The sequence below is a fragment of the Xiphophorus maculatus genome, chromosome 20, assembly GCF_002775205.1.
Source record: "Xiphophorus maculatus strain JP 163 A chromosome 20, X_maculatus-5.0-male, whole genome shotgun sequence".
NCBI lineage: Eukaryota > Metazoa > Chordata > Actinopteri > Cyprinodontiformes > Poeciliidae > Xiphophorus > Xiphophorus maculatus.
In genome coordinates, this window is record NC_036462.1 from 8,108,824 (window position 1) to 8,126,962 (window position 18,139).

The following is an 18,139-nucleotide window of genomic DNA, read 5'->3' on the forward strand; positions in this document are numbered from 1 at the left end:
CCTGTTTGTCGTAGTACACAATGGCATCAGAACACAGCTGAGAGAGCCCACTCACAGGAGCCCAGAGAGAAAACACCACCGCCACGCTTCTCTCAATCCCGCTGTAAATTGATGCTCGATTCCAGACAAATGCACTCCTGCGTTCATTCTGTCACCTGAGGGTACTTGTATTGTTCTGTGTTCAGGTGCTTATGAGAAAAGGTCTGTGCCTAGTGGATAAACATTTCATCTGCTCAACCACTTATATTTGCACAAGGACTGCCTCAGCATCGGTACTCCAGCTTACTTCCACAGCAGTCAGATACCGCTTAAATGATCAATAGAATCAGTTAGCTTTCATGACTCAAGCTAAATGAAATGATCATTTGTGGGTTTTTATTCAACACGAGGAATAACATTCACAAATGTACTTGCAATTTATAGAAATGTTAGAAGTTGCCCCTCAAAATACTTTTGTGTTAGTATGTACTTCCTGAAAACAGATTTTTTTTTCTACCTTCCATCGTATAGTGATACAATTATGCTGTAATACTTTGTTCAATTCCTCAGATAAACTTTTCTCCCTCAGAAGGAGAATTTGTATCCGTTAATCTGCACACAAAAAAAAACAGTTGGACAGCTTGCACTGACCCCTTCAGTTGACATGTCATTATGAATGTCTTGAGTTTTTTCAACACAGAACATTTTCTTAAAACTAAAAAAAACCTTACACATGTTCTAAAATTTAAATTAGCTGCCTTCCAGACTCAAACAGGCTCATCGAAGCACAGAGACACCAGCTGTTATATACTCGGCTGTCAATTCCACATTTACAAGAAAACCCCTTACATTTCGAGCCTGAAATCACAGAGGAGCTCAGAAATTAACTCAGTGTTATATGTTTAGTTGTTTGCATAGAATAAATAATACAAATATAGAATAAAATACAAACAAGAAAAAAATGTATTTGATGTTTCTAATTTCTCTTTAAAATGTGCTTTGAACTTAAATACAGAGCTATAACTAATTATTCAGGTATAAAGACTCCAACCTGCTTTTATCTGATCACAGAATTGGAAATCCACTTACAACAAAGAACAGGAGTAAGGTTGGGTGTTTCAATTTCTTCTTCGGTTTTGACCAATATGTCTACTCTGATGTTCATGGGCTTGTACCATCACATTCCTCTAAACAGCTGTGTCACTAGAACATCCTTTTTTATATTACAGTCATTCAGCCATTGTGTGTCTTACTTTTTGCACATGAACAGCCTGTGCTTTACCGGGAGTATTGTTTGCACTACAGTGACATACAGTAGCTCAGGATTCTGTCTGCCACACCACTCAAGCTTTAGAAGTCTGTCTGTAGTTTCCTCGTCATTATTTCTTATTTGGCACCACAAACTTCCTTTGAGTTGATGCTGCAGACATTGTGATTACACCTGAAGTTAAATACTTATGTACAATAAGATGGCTGGTGTAGAAAAATGCTTTATCCTTCATTTGGCTCAGCCACAGTGAAAAGCAATTGATTTGCTGGTGTAGCTTTCTATCCAAAGAAGACGTGTGGAAAGAATATTTTGAGAGAACAGACAATGATTTATTTAACAATGCAATGTTTGGACATCAACATTTTGTGTTTGACAGAGGTCATGTAAAATGCACTTTGGACAGGCATTTAAGGATAAGGAAAAACCTAAAATATTTTCCTACCTGCTGAGTTTTTTGCTTTATCTTTGGTGGTTCTTATGTTCACTTCCTGTTTGAACTATCTGATTTAGTCGTTTTCAAGAACTGTGTTGCATTGCCACCCTTAAGATTTGGGTTGTTTTTTTCCCCTTAAATCCAAGATTCATATTATTTCATAATCCTAGGGCAAAATGTTTTTTTGTGAATAAAGATATTATTTGGAAGTTGGAAGAGATCCAACTTCTTTACCGGTTATGTTAGCTTCCACAGAGCTCACTCACATTTCCTGCATCCCTTTTTTGTGTTGCCTATGGACACATTCCTGTTTGAAAATAATTTTTTGTGCCCAGAAAAATCTGTTGTGTGAACATAACTATAGATACTGACATGCTTCTGGACAGATCAGTAATATATGTTAAGTCATCATTCACTTATAAATGTATCTGGTTTTGACAGTAATTTAAAAGGCTCTTTCTGTAAAAGGTCAAGTTTAATTGATTTGTTTCATACTATCTTTGTGTGTTTTCTAAAATATACGTAAGTTTTGACTGTTTTGACTTTATCAGGACAGATGATCTAGAGGTTTTATGCAGAATAGATGGTGTTGTCAAATTTGTTAAAACACATTGTTCAAAACACACAGAAAACAGGAGTCGTGATGGTGTATTATGTAAAATCCTGCAATCTCATGAGGTTACCCTTCACTGTCTCTCCATTGTGTGGTGGGAGGATAATGTACACTCCCCCATGTATATTGTTGTAATTGTGCACTGTGGACATGCATTTAGCACACTTGCTATGTAACAACTGTTATTTTCAATCCTTTTGTAAGGAAAGGCAGGAAGATGATGACGGCGGCAAGCATGCTGCCTTCAAAGACCTCAGATTTAAGCACGGCTAAGCCTTGAATTAAAATAATTTTATGTTTCTTTCCTCTGAGTCACCATTTTCTAGTGCCATTATCAGAGCTCCTGCTATAAAATATATTTTTCAGGCAATTGCTGACATAGTTTTCCTTTTTTTCTTATTGCAAAATGAAGAGACTTATTTAACCCAACTGATCAAATAAACAGAAACACGAACCAGTTTTTCATAGACAAAATCCTAAAATTGGACGCAGATGTTTTAAAACATTTTTAATAGAAATAATAAATTTTGTATAAAAAAAAACTAAACATGCTTCACACACTTCTTAAGTTCTCTTGAGGTTTTACAAATACATAGTCATATAGCCAGGCACTGCATCTTTTTGTAAATTTTCCTCAATTTTAGGATATGTCAGGACATAAAGCAGACATCATCAATCTATTTAATAACATACATTAACTTGCCATTTAATTTGGTCAGCACTCACATTTTATTCTGCAACACAAATGGTGTTGAAAGTAATAAAGAGGGAGGCATGAGAAGCAGCACTGAACTCACAACACAAATGACCCCACAACATTTTTCCCAAGACATCAGAGGGCTTTTATACTGCACAAAGGCAAATATTAATCTATTCAGCGAGCTGGGGGTGGATTTATAGAGATATAGCATATCTTTTGCAATTTGATTTTCATTTGTTGAAAAGCTTTACAACTTTCTTACCCCTCCCTCTTATCATGAGAGTGCCAGAAGAGGACATGTACAGTAATGAATTTTCTCTGTAGCCTGCCCATTATGGATATCATCCTCAGGGCAAGCTGTATGATCTCCACAAGGGCATACTTCATCTTAATTCCCTTGCTAATGGATCTGTACAGCTAAGCTTCAGCCGTACGTTTTCTCATGTGACCGGGAGGGTAACTGATGGCAGTGATGGAAGGGTCATCCTGGATGACGGCTCACAGTGAGATCCCCACGGCTAAAACACCGACCGTGGTCCACCGTTTCAAAGTACATACAAGTATGAGGAGGGCAGTGGCAGCCTTTTAGGCTAGCTGTTAATACAAATCATGATCTCACTTAAGCACAGATAAACAATCACTCACTAGACCTTTTCACCAATTGAGAACAGATTTTTGAACGTACAGTAGGCTCGTGCCAAAACAATTTCAACAACGCTGCAACAAAGTTTAAAAGCATTCCAAAGATATTGTAGTTTTTTCTTCATAATTTTTTCCTTATTTTATTTGGTAAACAACACAATACAGGATGTTGAAACTGGCATGCTCAAAAACGGCAAATATCCTCTTATATAAGCGTGGTCCTTCTTAACTCAGTTGGACCTTGACAGAGGACAGAAAAACACATGTAGTCTGGTACAGATCTGCTGCATTGTTGAGATGATCCCCGTTCCCAGTCATCTGAGTCATAAGACTGGAATGTATTATGAATAAAAACAAACAGAAGCCTGTTTTAGAAGTCCATGGATCATGTCTTCATGCCTTTTGGTGTTGATTAATCCCTTGTGATGCCTTTAAAGTACTTGAAGATAACACTAAGAACATTTGGATTCAGTTCCAGTCAGCAGTGCGTAAGATGACAGGAGTCTCTAAAAGACGGCATAACTGAAATGTAAACACTAAAGAAAAACTCCATCTTTCAGTCTCCAGGCCTCTGTCCTGTTAGTATTTTTCTTTTTTTGTCGGCGTGTGTGTACTCTTGGTTGACAGAAGATGGAACCTTAAAATTGTACATTTATCTGTCCCTTCGTCTCTTTTGTCCATCTCCGCCCCTCTTTGTGGATTCTCCTCAGCGTGTCATGTCTTTGGGCAATGCTTGTGCGATCTCCCTCTACACAATGACACTTCTTTTTTTTTTTCTGCTGTGAAATTCCACTGCTTGTATTTTTTTTCTCCGCCGGGGTGGAAATCTTGAGTTGAGATAAGAACCTTTGTCCCTTAGATTGCATGGTTGCTGTAGCTGATGTAGGTTTGCTTTGTGGAGAAGGCTGAAAGAGAAGAAATAAGAGAGGGAACTGAGACTCAAATACAGGGAAAGAGGAATATCTACCATGTGAAGGTTTTTCTTTTGGCTGTTTGTCTGATGTAACAACTATCACATGAAATGTCCAAAAAAAAATGGATAAAAATAAAAGCTAAATAGTTTTCAGCCACCACACAACAGTAATGAAATATCAGTAATTCCTAATATTTCTCTTCTGTTTTTTTATTTATGCGGTACTGTATACATGCGTTGCTTACAGCGACCTCGCCACCTTCTTTTCTTGCAACTGTCAAAAGTCAGCTATCCAGTTGTGTCCCCATACCATGTTAGCTGATTCACTGAGGTGGAGCAGATAAATCCTGACATATTGCAACCAGATCTCGGCTGTTGTGGGAGCTGCCCTAGACAGGAATTTTTCAATTTCATCCACACCAGCGTTGACAATGACAAATGGTTCTTATTGAAATAGCCAAGCACTGTACAGCCTATGGAAACTGAAATCCCATCTGGATAAATTGTATCCAGCTATCAATTCTGTGTCTTTTGCCTTTGCACCACTTATGGTAACAAAAGGCCCAATTAAACCCTAAAGGAACCTTGAATCTTGAACAGAAATACATGTACACTTTCTACTGTAAACTGAGCATTGTGCTTTTGTTACTGTGTTGCATTGTCATCCATTTTTTATACAGTTAAGTTTTTAAGGTAAAAAAACAAACAGCGTCAGCTCTTTTTCTGTATGCACAAGAAAACACTTCCATTCTTGGTGTTAAAATAATAGAAGGGACTGAAGCTTTAATATGTGCAACAAAAGCCCTGATTCCATCTTCAGGCCAGGTTCAGACCAGACTGAGTGAATTGATTTCTGTTGACAGAGAAAACTGATTAAAATTGCTTCCTGCCCAAGGCAAGCAGAAGAAGAGTGCTTTGAACGCAACATAAGTATTTTTGCTCCCTCAGTTGTCATTATGTACCTTTCTTGAATAAATCCTGGTTGTGTCACTGATACCACAGTACACTTTTATGGATATTAGGAATAATCAGAGGACAACTTGCTACTTGTTGAAATCTTCGACTGCTTCTTAAAGGAGATTTTTCCACAAATGCAGATCCAGGGCTAACCAGAGCTGATGGTAGAGCCAGTTCTTTGCTCCGTTGGTTTTCCACAGAACGATTGCTCCATCACTGAAATCTCTTTTTCAATAAATGTTTGATCTGGTCTATGGTTATCTATCTTTCTGTAAGAAAATACCATTTTAATACACCAACTACATTTACCTCACATTTCCATTTTTTAATAATAAGCTTAATTTTTCAGGGTGTTTTAAACAACTGGCTGAATTTGTGAATGCTTTGCACTAATTTCCAATCGGTAGCAGGAGCATTACAAATGGCAGTTAATTTCTGTTTTGTATGTATATTTGAAGCAGGTCACTCTTGAACTCTTCTGTCTCATGAGATTTAATTAAGAGTAAACATAATGTGTTACAAGAAAAAAATCTTTAAACTACCAGGTGATGTTAAAAAACTACAAATAGGTGCAATATCTCAGATCTCCCTGTCTGTTCTTAAGATGGTCAAGAGAAAGTTGGCTTGTTTGTTTTGGATTGCTGTAGAAGCATACTTGATAAAATGGTAAAGAAACTGAATTAAGCACTAAACATTTGATCTAAATTAACATAAAAGGAGAAGCTTCTCCTTTTCCCCATTTGACTAGAAGTGCAAACCGAGGCGGCCTTCCTGCTGTGTTCAGATATTCAGAATTTGTGCTTGTCTCAATTCCTTTGAGATATGTTTGGAAACTTGGAAATAGGCTGTGCATGTAGGAAAATGACTAAAATTGGTTACCAAAGAACAATAATTACATTTCTGATTAATGATTGTGTTTGCTCTTCAAAAACTAAGTTTAATGGCAATTTAATGGGAGTGGGCTAATAGTTTTTTAGGCTTATGAAAACAATCAGTCTTGTTTTAATTTTTGGAGAAAAAATATATACAGTATATATAGTTTTTGGTTGTTATTATCCTATATATGCTTAACTATTTTGATGTGGCAGCTTTTGTGATGCAACCATTGATGATTTCATTCAAAACAAGGCTTTTACAAGATAAACTGTGTCCAGCTTGGAAAGTGGACAAAAGGAACCAGCAGCATTCAAAGACAACAAATAATTGTAAAGCCAGATCAGCCGTTAGTTTTCAGGAAATCTCATCCAAAAAGATTAGGTGTTATTTTTGCAACCAGTCTACAGCAGGGTTTACAAGCTTAGACAAGACTCAAAAATAATTATTTAGAAGAATAATAAGAAGGTGAGAAATATAAATGAAGTAACTGCACTAAGTTAGCCTGCAATTTTGTTTTGAAAAGAGTGACATGCAAGGACTCCTTTCAAATTTAATGCATAGTGTTGACGGTGATGCCGCACAATACCTGCTATCATCCTAAACTGCCTCATTGCTTTTTTTAAATTATAACGTGCATGGTGAGGCCATATATCATAATTTATGAATGGGCAGGGTTAGTTTTTTTGGAAGATGTATGTGGTTTAAAAAGGCATATTAAAGCCATCTCTCAGTTTATTAACTGAAAACATCATTAGTTACTAATATGTACAAAAATAGTAGATTTAATGATAGACTTGTGTTGTTTGTCTAAACATCTAAATGTGTAGTTTAGCAATGTGTTCTGTACACACTGAACATTTACAATTAGACAATAAATGGATGCAACAACAAAATTAAATATTTTAGAAAAAAAATGACTTGTGTGGAGGCGAAACGAATTAATTGAGGTAGATGGTGGAAAGCAACTGAAAGATGAGACTGGGATGGGGTGCAAACAGGACTGTTGTATTTAACTGGTAATCAATCAGCATCATGTTAATAAAGGGAATAATTCATTATTGAGGCATGAACACAAACAGTATAAACAGAGACGTATGAAAAGATGCTTTTTGGAAGTGAAATGTTAAATGGGATAAGATGTAGTTTAGTAAAACGGTAAGAGACGTGAAATGTACAGACATCAGAAAACACCATATTTCTAATTGATAATATAGCAATAGCAAAACACACCTTAAACTCCCAAAGATATTTCTTAACACCAATACCCTCTTGGCCTCTGCATCAAAACAGCAAGAGTGACACATTTACTGGATTCAGTGAAGCTTCAAGTTTCTTGCTACTCAATTTTTTAAAAGTAATCTTTTTTACTTTCTGATTTATATCATAGCATAAATTGAGTTTGATTTGCATACAAAAGGACAGAACACTTCTGGAAAACAAACCATTGTTGGTCTTCAGTCAAAGGGTATCTGATTTGCATTTGTGTTCTTACATTGTGTTTCCAGGCTTTCGCATAGTTCAGTCTTGGCCTCTCCGTTGGGTCTGAGTCCAGCCTTAGGGTTGAACTTGTTGGACATGGTGGCGGCGGTAACCACAGCCTTCAGGCTGCGAGTGCGCTTTGGCACATTCTGCTCTGGGTGTAAAAGAATCACATAGACCTTGGGCATGTAGAGCAACCCGAGGGACACCGAAGCACTCAGGCTCACAGAGATGGTTAGTGTGGTTGTTTGGATGTACATCTGCGGAAGACAAACACCAGAAAAATAGCTAAAACAAACAGATTTTTCTAAATAACCACCATAAAGAACAAGTGACATCTGCTTTAAGTCATTAGAATGAAAGCATCCAATGAGCCAGGCTGCTATTTGAGTAGTTCCTGTTTTCTTCTTTGCCAGTTGAAAATTCTGTAACACAACCAATGTGATAAAAGCTGCTTTAAATCAGCATCTCTTCTTTTATGAAGTCTGTGCTGAGCAACTCAAGGCCAGCATATTTGCTAAATTCCCTGCAATGATAGTTTTAATATGACCATCACGTAAAGCTGGAAACCGATTTCATAACTTCAAGTGAATTGGACGCTGCTATTATTCATAACAAGCAGACTCATAAAAAGAAACAAGCTCATGAAAATTTTACGCATGGTCAAATCCTGCGAACCAGGAGGGAGGGTATCTCTGAATATCAGCCTCACTCATTCCATTTTAATCGTCTGCAAAGCTGCAGCAAATTAATGAGTCATGTTAACGGAAGATTCGAGGAAGAGGAGAAGATTGTCATTTCTATACATCAGCTACACCATGAGGAATTGATTCAGTTTTGAAGTAATTCACTTTTCACTTCTGAGTTCCAACTGTTTATTGACTGTTCATGACAGAAACATAACTCACAATTGAGCCATTAAAAGAAGATATTTTACCTTGGGAAAGTTGCATTTTAGCTTCTACAGACTTGTAATACTGTGGATATCAGGACTAACAAAAAAATAACATTTTATGCAACATAACCATGGACGTTACGGGTGGACGGAAAAGTATTAAATTCATATCAAAATTCTCACGACTGGTTTAAACTGTAGGGTGCAGGTCAGATAGATAGGTGCCCTTAAAGGAATAACTTACATAATTTATGAAAAAAGTTATTTATTTTTTAATATATTTGTGAATAAGGTAAAAAAAATCTTTGGAAAAAGCACATGAACTCATGGCTTTCAGTCAAAGCAGATTTCTGCTAACTACTCCAGTCACAAAATTATATTCAAACAATATTTTAGAAACCCTAGAACTCTATTTTTTGTTTATGTAAATGTGTTTTACATGATAACTGACCCTGCATCAACTCAGTCAACTGAAAAGTAAACGTTTAGAGTCTTGTCCTGTTGGACACTTATTTTGTTAAAATTAATTATTTCTCTCTAATACTTTCTGCTGTTAGTACTTATACTAAAATACTTTTGTCTACAACTGCTACTCAGTGGTGGTTGTTGTTGTGTCTTGTCTCTATGCTGCAACTGCGAAGTAATTTCCCTGCTGGGATGAATAAAGTAATTCTATTCTATTCTATTAAGACTATGGGTTGAACTGAGAGGCTTTTTTGATATATCTTTCATCATTGTTTTACAAACTAGGATATTTTTGTAGTCTCTTAAGTATCTGACCATTTTTGTGTTAAATTGATGTATGGTGTGGAAAAAGTAAAAAAATCAAACAACTCAGATTCCACAGCTTTGTCTTTTAGGAAATTTAATAATTTATTTAAATTGCATCGTTAATGCTAAGTATGTGATAGTTGTTATGATATACACTGTATTCTAATGTTGCAAAAAATCGGGTAATGGTCGGTTTGGGTTGTTTATTTTATCTTGTTTATTTATTCAGTGACATTGCAAACTAGCTAATTTTCAGATGCCATATTTGAATAATCTCAACAAGTTCAAAGAAGCATCATACAATGAGCTTTCGCTACAGCCACGAAAATAAGCCCTCACACCTAAGGTGAGGGCAGAAGAAAAGGTTGGATCTCGAATCTCAAAATAATGTCATTTGAGTTATAATATTGAGAGAATAAAACCATTAGGATTTCCTAAGTGTTGTGTTCAGTGCCCAGCACTATTAGCAAAGAAAGTCAATAAAATACATATCTATTTATTTCCAGCATTTAACCTCACAGATAGAGATGTGTTGGGCTGTGGGCGCCTCTGGTTTAATGAGCTACAAACTGTCAGAAGTGCAAATAAACAATTTATTCCAACACCTTTTAGCTACTCTTCAGATATGCAGCTATATTGAACCAGAACCTAGGGATAATTAGAGGATAATTAGGGAAAATGACGACTTTCAAAGTCGTCATTTACATTTCAAGAGGTTTTGTTTGATTTTCCAAATGTGTAACTTGGAAATTACAACTTCCAAATTCAAAGAAAAGTAAAATTGGTACATGATAAGAACCACACAGATTGTTTTAGAAAATCACTAAGCAGCATTGAATATCATGTAAACAACCTTTTTGTACGATACAAGTAACTGTTTTTGTTGATCTACTCATCTGCAGAATTATCTTGTAAACTCAGAATTACATATTCTAGTTTAACTGGCTGAATGTACTTTACTTATATACCTTTTTATTTGTATACACTAAATGTTCCTTTTTAGGTTATGGTGGAATTACAGATGTTTCTTTTTTTTAAAAAAAAAACGTTTAACAAACTGTACAATGAGTACAGTTCCAACTAAAGTTAAGTTGGCTGTTTCATCTGGTTTTGGTTCAGTCACATTAACAAATGCTGCAGTAAAAACTTGATGAAACTCTCTGGCAAGTGCTCTGATAAGCAAGGTTAATGCTAATGCTAAACTGAGATGTTTAAAGTGGTTGAAGATAGGTTGAACTGCCTGACAGCAGACAAGAAGTACAGCCACTGATGCAGCTAATGAGCCCCAGGATTACAGACATGAACTTTAAAACTAAACTTATGAAAACTATAGTGACTTTTTAACTGTGGTACTGACATCTGAAAGACCTCCTAAAATGATTTCCAGCTGAAACATAGTCTCATACTGGGATGGTAATGTACTTTATTTCCTTTTCAAAATCAAATCCATAAAACCAACAGAACTAAACTGTTTGTGTATGTGCATAAGATGGAGTCCAATTTAAAACTTGTAAAAAGATGAGAGAAAAAGATCTTCGAAATTTTGTCTTATCAGGTTTATTTCTGTGTTGCTTGTATAAGTGGATTTCAATTCATCAGAAGTGTTAATTTGTTACAGTAAATTGATTTTAAAAATAAAAGAAAACCTGACTCAAAAGAAAACCTGCAATGTGTATAGACTCATTGCACAAAGTTATATTTTAAGCATTTATATTTAAGATTATTTCTTCCTGTGTTCACGTGATATAAAAACAAAAACTTCAGATTTTCAGAGAATGAGAATGTTCGATAAAATGAGTTTAAAGCAAACATTTTAAAACTGCACTGTTATGGACAACACTGTTGATTTAACTGTTGTCCAGCAGACAGTCAGTAACAGTTTAATTGCTAAAGAATCAGTTTTTCACAGGGGGTTGTATCCAATATTAAGAAGATGTGGAAGGAAATGTATGATAGAAAAAGGAGTTTTGCTTTTTGAATTATTTAAATGAATTATCTTATCATTGATATCTTAATTTATCCAAATGCATCTGTATCAGATCCAATCATTTAACTGTGTAAATATCCACTGTATTTTGTCCTAATGATTGTGTGAAATAGTTTGGAAATTGTTTCTATATATCAAGTTTAAGTTTAGAAGTGGTAGGTGATAGATTATTTCTGTTTACATGAGGCATTTTGGGATTACAACACAATTTTCAATCTTGAGCTACATCACTGGGCCGATCAATGGAGCAGTAGTTAGCTCTGTCACCTCAGAACACTTCTCTGCAGGTCTGACTCAGCACTGAGCTGTACTACAATGCAAAGGGAATACAATCCGACATTCTCCATGTCTTTACAAAAGGCAAAGCTCCACACAGAGATGATGGTTATCAGAACAGCCGTTAAAAGGTTTTCTTGCAAACCCACGTTTCATTCATTGTGTCCGATGCATAGTTTCATTGGGGGCCGCATGATGCATAATTGGACGCCTGTGCTTAAAGACGTCAGTTACACCAGTGGAGAGGGAAAGTAAAAAAAAAAAAAAGAGGACGGCTGCGGAAAGTTTTGGACAAAGTTGCTGACAATCAGGAAGAAGATGTCAGCATGTTGTTCATGCTGTCAATTTGTAAGTTGGATGATTCAGTTTACCCTCCTGTCAGGCAATGTCTTGTAATGAAGACATTAGCTAAATCACATTTTTTGCTCCAACACCATCTTTATTTGTTTAATCAGTGATATGTTTTCATTTACACTTGTGTTAGCAGTTTATTTACAGGTCTGATGCGAATCAGTTTTTTTATGAGCAAATTCACGGGGTATCCGAGCTCCATTCACTGTATTTTCCCATGCAAGTTTCTAATCAAGCACTGACAAGTGGGCTTCTCACTTTAAGATATGGATTTTTGTTTTTTGTTTAATCAGGGTTGTTAATTTAAAAGTTCATTTTATTTATAAAGAATCCAGGAACAGTTTTGCTTCATGCAACTCTGCCTGAAGGAAAATGTGGTGTGAATCTCAGCTTGAGCAACTGATACTGTTCTTAGGTTACCATGAAAACTGATTTAGAACTAATTAAAGCACGGCTGGCTGAAATAGTCATATAAATGATTTGAGCACACACACCAGCAAGTCAGAATCAGTAATTTCCACGTGGCATGGAATTAGAATCAGCTCATAAAATCCTTCATGCACAGGATTTAATTGTTTTTTTCTATGACGTTACATTTATTCAGAGCTCCTTCTAGTAACTGGATGGAGAGTAGCGTTTAGACTCCCAGATGTGACCTTGGCCTGAATATCTAGTTTGTTTTTATTATTATTTGTAAGTCTCCAGGGCACTCTCCCCCCAGACCGACTGCATCTCATCAGACGCCAACCAAGGTACTTTGTGAGTCTGTTGGCTGGAGAGCAGACTGGAAGAATGGTGGCAGTATGAAAGAAAGAACAGCTGCAGTGGTCCCCTCCCAGCTGCAGAGAGTATTAACCAGTGTACTGCTCAAGGCTTGGTTTTCTTAAGGATTGACCAGTCAAACAAATCTACTCACATTAACAAATATAAAGGACACAAGAAACACACACTGAAATCTGTTACTTTATTCAGTGGTTATCTGATAGATTGAAAGTGAACATTGAAACATGGACAGTATGGTTAGAATAAATTAAAAAAGGAGCCAACAAATAAATCTGAAGTAAGTCTCAAAACCATTAGAATATCTCTCAAAAATCTGTTTTGTGATATTTGGATTTTATAATGTGCAGATTTTCTCTTCCTAGTGCTAACATTCAAAGCCAGGAGTGTAAGATTATGTGTGACAGAAAATGTCTGTATGAGCTGTTCTGTCCAGTTCCCATGTATGCCAAATAACAGGAACATTGTTATAAATATGCACAAAAGGCTACAAAATTATACCTTTGAAAAGGTTGCACATGAAGCAAGACAACAATGAAACAGACTGGACAATACAAACAGGAAGAACACACCCTCACTATTATTAAAGCCTGCTGTGTATGAACATTGATTCTCTATGAGACTGAGATCAGGGCTGTCCTAAACATTGTCCTTTTGATCCCTAAGCTACAATGTTATTAATCTGACACTATGTTTAGGGTTGCTGTTTGTTTGGAAGATCCACTTGTGTGCCAAGTATGACTTTGTGGCTGATGTGTTGGCATGATATGCAAATATAACAAAATGAGGTTCTTTGCTTTTGAGGCCATCCCTTTCGTAAAATACACCAGACCTTCATGCAACATAACCCCCCAAATACCTAATTTTATATTATCATTGCATGATTTGTATCGGTTAAATTACTGCAAAGGTGTTTGAGTCAGTATATTTCTGTCTGGTATTTCATCAGGTGCGGTAAATGTGCCATTAGAAGAGAAATGCCCATCCCCAGTCTGCCTCATGAGGCTGCATTTGCATGGAGTCCTGTTTTTACTGTCAGGCTAAATTCTATACTCAATCCATTAATTTGTTTTCCCGGATTGCAGTGCACCTGAGCATTCGCTGAGTGGAGATCGTAAACGAGGGCTGCTGTATATCTTCTGTTTCTGTCATCATACCACCATCAGCAGATCATGCTCGAAGCAAAACACGACAGAGACGAAGCAGCTCATAGCATCATTAATCACTGAAGTGCATGCAAGAAAAACAACACAAGTCCATCAGTACTTGTGGTGGAGGTGACTGTTTAGAGAAAGAGCAACCCAACTGGTATTTTAAAAAAGTACTAACTCTCAGTGGAGTTTATTTTCAATCAGTGACCCAGGGAGGACCTTTGCTTCACAGTTTACATTATGAGATTAATTTAAACTATGTAATCTCACTTTGCATTTTAGCCACTGTGATTTTTCTCAGCATGCTATGGAAATGTTCAACAGAAGGGCTTGCTGCATGAGAAGTCACTATAATTGCGCTCTAATTAAGCCAATAAACAAATAGAAGCCTAAGGGGACACAATAATGTGTGCTTCACGGGACAGTGTCATTTATAAAGATCACAATTCTTTGGCCTTGATTTGCTTCACGGCCTGTTCGCATTATTGGATTGCCCAGAGGTCAGCAGTTGAGGCCCAGAGGGTGTTGCACATTGCACTGTAGGCCTAATGAATGCAAAACCTGCACTGTGTGAAGTCCAGGATGTCACTCAGCTCCTTCTGCTCCATTGCATTAATCTTTATTATTCATTATTAGGCCTGTGGGACATTAGTGCGAATAATGCTGTTATTGTAACAGATGAGAAGAGAGAACTGGCTTTTTTTCATTGCATGAAGCTTCTTGATTTACAAACTTGATTTTCAGTTGTTTTGCCTTTGAATGCAGATGCTGAAGCCTTCAATATACTTCTTAGATAAATCAGCTGAATTTCTACCAAGTTAAAATGCTGTGATTGAAGAATACAGATTTTTCTCTTACGTTTTAAGTGGAAATTGAATTAACAAATCTCGCAGCAATGTCTGATCGAAGATTGCCATATAAGCATACATGGAAGCTACTAATGTTGCTGTGCTCTCATGACAATTCACAACCTGGTGTTTTTTGTTCCATTCATATTCCTTTATTTAATCAGGTAAACCCCGTTGAGATCTAGATCTCATTTTCAAGAGGGACCTGAGCAAAAATTTGCATTACCTATCTACATCTATATAAACAGATTTCTGATCCAGGCACACATTTGCAAATATGTTTCTCCAGAGAACAAGTTGAGTGCAATAGTTTAAGTTGCTAGAGAGACTTTGTAACATCAACATGTGATGAATCTCAGTGGTCTGCAGTGTTTCAAAATCGCTGTCTAGTATCAGCTTAGCTTGCTTGAAACTTCAACCCAAGTACAAAGTGTTATCTCTAGAGGACAAACAAAGAAAAGAGAGTCGAGTTGAGCTCTACCATGCAGAGACACTGAAAGCACTGGGAATTGGGGGAGTAGAAGCAGGTAGCAGAAATCCACACTGAGTAACACACACATAGCACACACACACACCGCACAAGCACACCCCTGTTTGACTTTTTTAGTCTTGCTGAACTCACTGTAACTCCCACTCTTTGTCTGCCTGGTGTGCTAACAGCATTTTTGTTGACAGTGCCAATAGTGTGGTGGAGGCTTCATGAGGGAAATAAATAACACCACTCAATTAATCAGGCCATTCATGCACTGTAATGGCAGGACCTGTTTGTGTGGGCTGATTGAATTCGAACTGAGCCCATTGTGCTGGAGCCTCATTCCAATGCATGACCATTGTCTGACGCCCCTCCTCTTGCTTCAGTGTTACAGACAGCCACTGATTTAGACTGTTTCTCCAGGTAAGCAGGTGTCACATCTATTCCTGAAGGTAGTATAAAGCCTGATGATGAACCCCCATAGATAGACCAGATGTCCTCATTTGAATGACAGAGAAAGCCTCCTATGGCACTCGTTACATCAATCCCTACACCAGATGACACAGAAATGATAGTGCTTGTAGTGCTGCTGCAGAGAAGCATTATAAACTGGTGATTAGAACGATGAGGCGGTAAGATAAGGTAAATTAGGAAGATGTGAATCATTTTATTGTTCAGAAAGACATGTCGATGTGGGCTGTGAGGCTTTATGGAGCCTGTCATTTATAATGTGATGAAGATAAAGTGTGTTTGCTTTGGCATGTTCCGTCCTTACAGCTAGGGGTGCACAAGTCAATAGGCTAGTAATTGAAATTAAGCAGTATTCCTTTGATTACCAGCAGGTCAAATAATAACTGACCTGCTGGTAATCAGGTCAGATTACCAGCAGGTAATACCTGCAGATTACCTGCTGGTAATCTGGTCAATAATACTAAAAATATTTTTTTAGTATTATTGCCCAAATAATACTAAAAAAATACTGATATTTTGTCCAATTTCATGATACAATATAGTCCAAATAAAATGTTTTGCATCTATTCAATATTTACTTATAGCCTATGATTGTATAAAATTTAGATTTCTAGGAAGTAATAATGCAATTTTGCAATTGCTATTTGTATAATTTCTATAGGATAGCAGATAAATTGATTATTTGTGTTTGAAGTTGAGTGTAATTTAGAATAAGGAAACAGAACCTGTCTAAATACACCTGCAGCGCTCTTCGCCGCTCACTCGAGGAATCGTTTCAGCCCTAATGTGGAAACAACATGACTGTTTATTCAACATTTCGTACAGGGAATATCAACAGTAATGATAACGAGAGGAACTGGAGTGAAATTGGTACCGCGGTTGATAAATCTGGTAACTTTCCAGCTATCATTGACCTGCACAGTTACAATATATACATTATATACTTTTGCAAGCCACTGTACAGAGTATTAAAAAATGTGAGCTTTTTTTTTGTTCTTCATGCCATATTTATTTTTTTGGTTGCATTTGAACTGGTAACCTTGGTGGTGTTAAACATAAGTTATGAAGATAGTTTCTGACGTTAAATGTGGAATACCTTCTTAAGCATAGTTTGACACGCAGCAACCAATTACTGAGCAAGTTCAATTGAGTTTTTTGGTCTTGACACTTAAAATTTGTAGGAACCTGGTTAGATATTGCACATGCTTATTTTCTCTCCAAGGAGAACAGAATAAGGAAAAAATAAACTTTTCCCTAAAGCTAAACTTCCATTTTGTGTTCCATTATGGGTCTTACCTTAAGATTGCTCAGGGCAATGTCAGAACATTTCGAAAATGATAAAAGTAAAACTATCTTCTAGCCATTGTGTACAGTTGTCTACAGAAACTAATAGGTGACAAGCATCTTATATAATTTGGAGCAAGAAAGGGAGAGCAATTTAAATGATCCTGTACCTAGAATTTTTTTTGAGGGTTTGGAAATAAGTTTCATCTGATGGATAATGCACAAAACAAAATATAAGACTTCATTAACCCTTCAAAGAGTTTCCCTTCATTTTCTGTTTATCAATTCAAAGCCATGCTGGCTAATGGATTACCTCATCCTCAAAAAAAGCTGTTTCGTCTCTCTGTGACTGTATAATTCTCTTTCATCTTCAGAGAGACTAGATGGAATGATTAAACAAAGAACTCGCTGATATCCATGGCTCCTGTTGACATGCGACTTAAGATGTGCATCACTCGCATTAAAAAATAATGTGGGGCTTAGCACTTGGACTGCTTCCCCTCAGTCATGCCACTTCTGTTATCATGAAGAATGAGAAGTGATGCTGACTCTTTAGTGTATTTATCCAAGATGTATTCAATGGATACATCCATGTTTACATCCATGATGTAACAAAATGTAACAAAATGCCACCAGAATGTAATCAGCTTGCTTGCTGATTTTAAACATTGCCGTTTTTTTTTTTACAAACTATTTTCAACATTTTGCTCAAAAAATATTTTTTGAAGATGGGACTTAGCACTATCAATTTCATTGTAAAACATCATCATTAAAACCAAAGAACACAATAGATAAGACAGGGATAAAGTTGTGGAGAAGTTTAAATCAGGGTTAGATTATAAAATATTATCCCAAGCTTTGAACTTTTCACGGTTCAATCCCTGCAAAAAACTGCAAACCTACAAAGACATGGCTGTCTACCTAGCAGGATGTGGTAGAAGCTCATTATTCAGACAAGCAGCCTGGGTCCACAATAACTAACTCATGAAAA

At 36.5% G+C, this 18,139-nt stretch overlaps 1 protein-coding gene across 3 annotated transcripts in view; it reads right to left on the reverse strand.

The window, feature by feature from the left end:
• Positions 1–1,583: 1,583 nt before the first annotated feature.
• The window catches only part of LOC102228039 (metabotropic glutamate receptor 4-like), a 175,971-nt gene continuing 159,415 nt past the window's right edge, over positions 1,584–18,139 (reverse strand). For 2 of the 3 annotated variants that reach the window (XM_005802228.3, XM_023325580.1), the window contains exons 10-11: positions 7,876–8,122; positions 1,584–4,542 (exon numbers count right to left, since the gene is read on the reverse strand). In XM_005802228.3, coding sequence (XP_005802285.2) covers positions 4,493–4,542; positions 7,876–8,122 — 297 coding nt within the window. In that variant the 3' untranslated portion in view covers positions 1,584–4,492. Of the gene's footprint in view, positions 4,543–7,613; positions 7,660–7,875; positions 8,123–18,139 lie in introns of all 3 variants that reach the window. The other variant, XM_023325581.1, reaches the window with a different exon arrangement.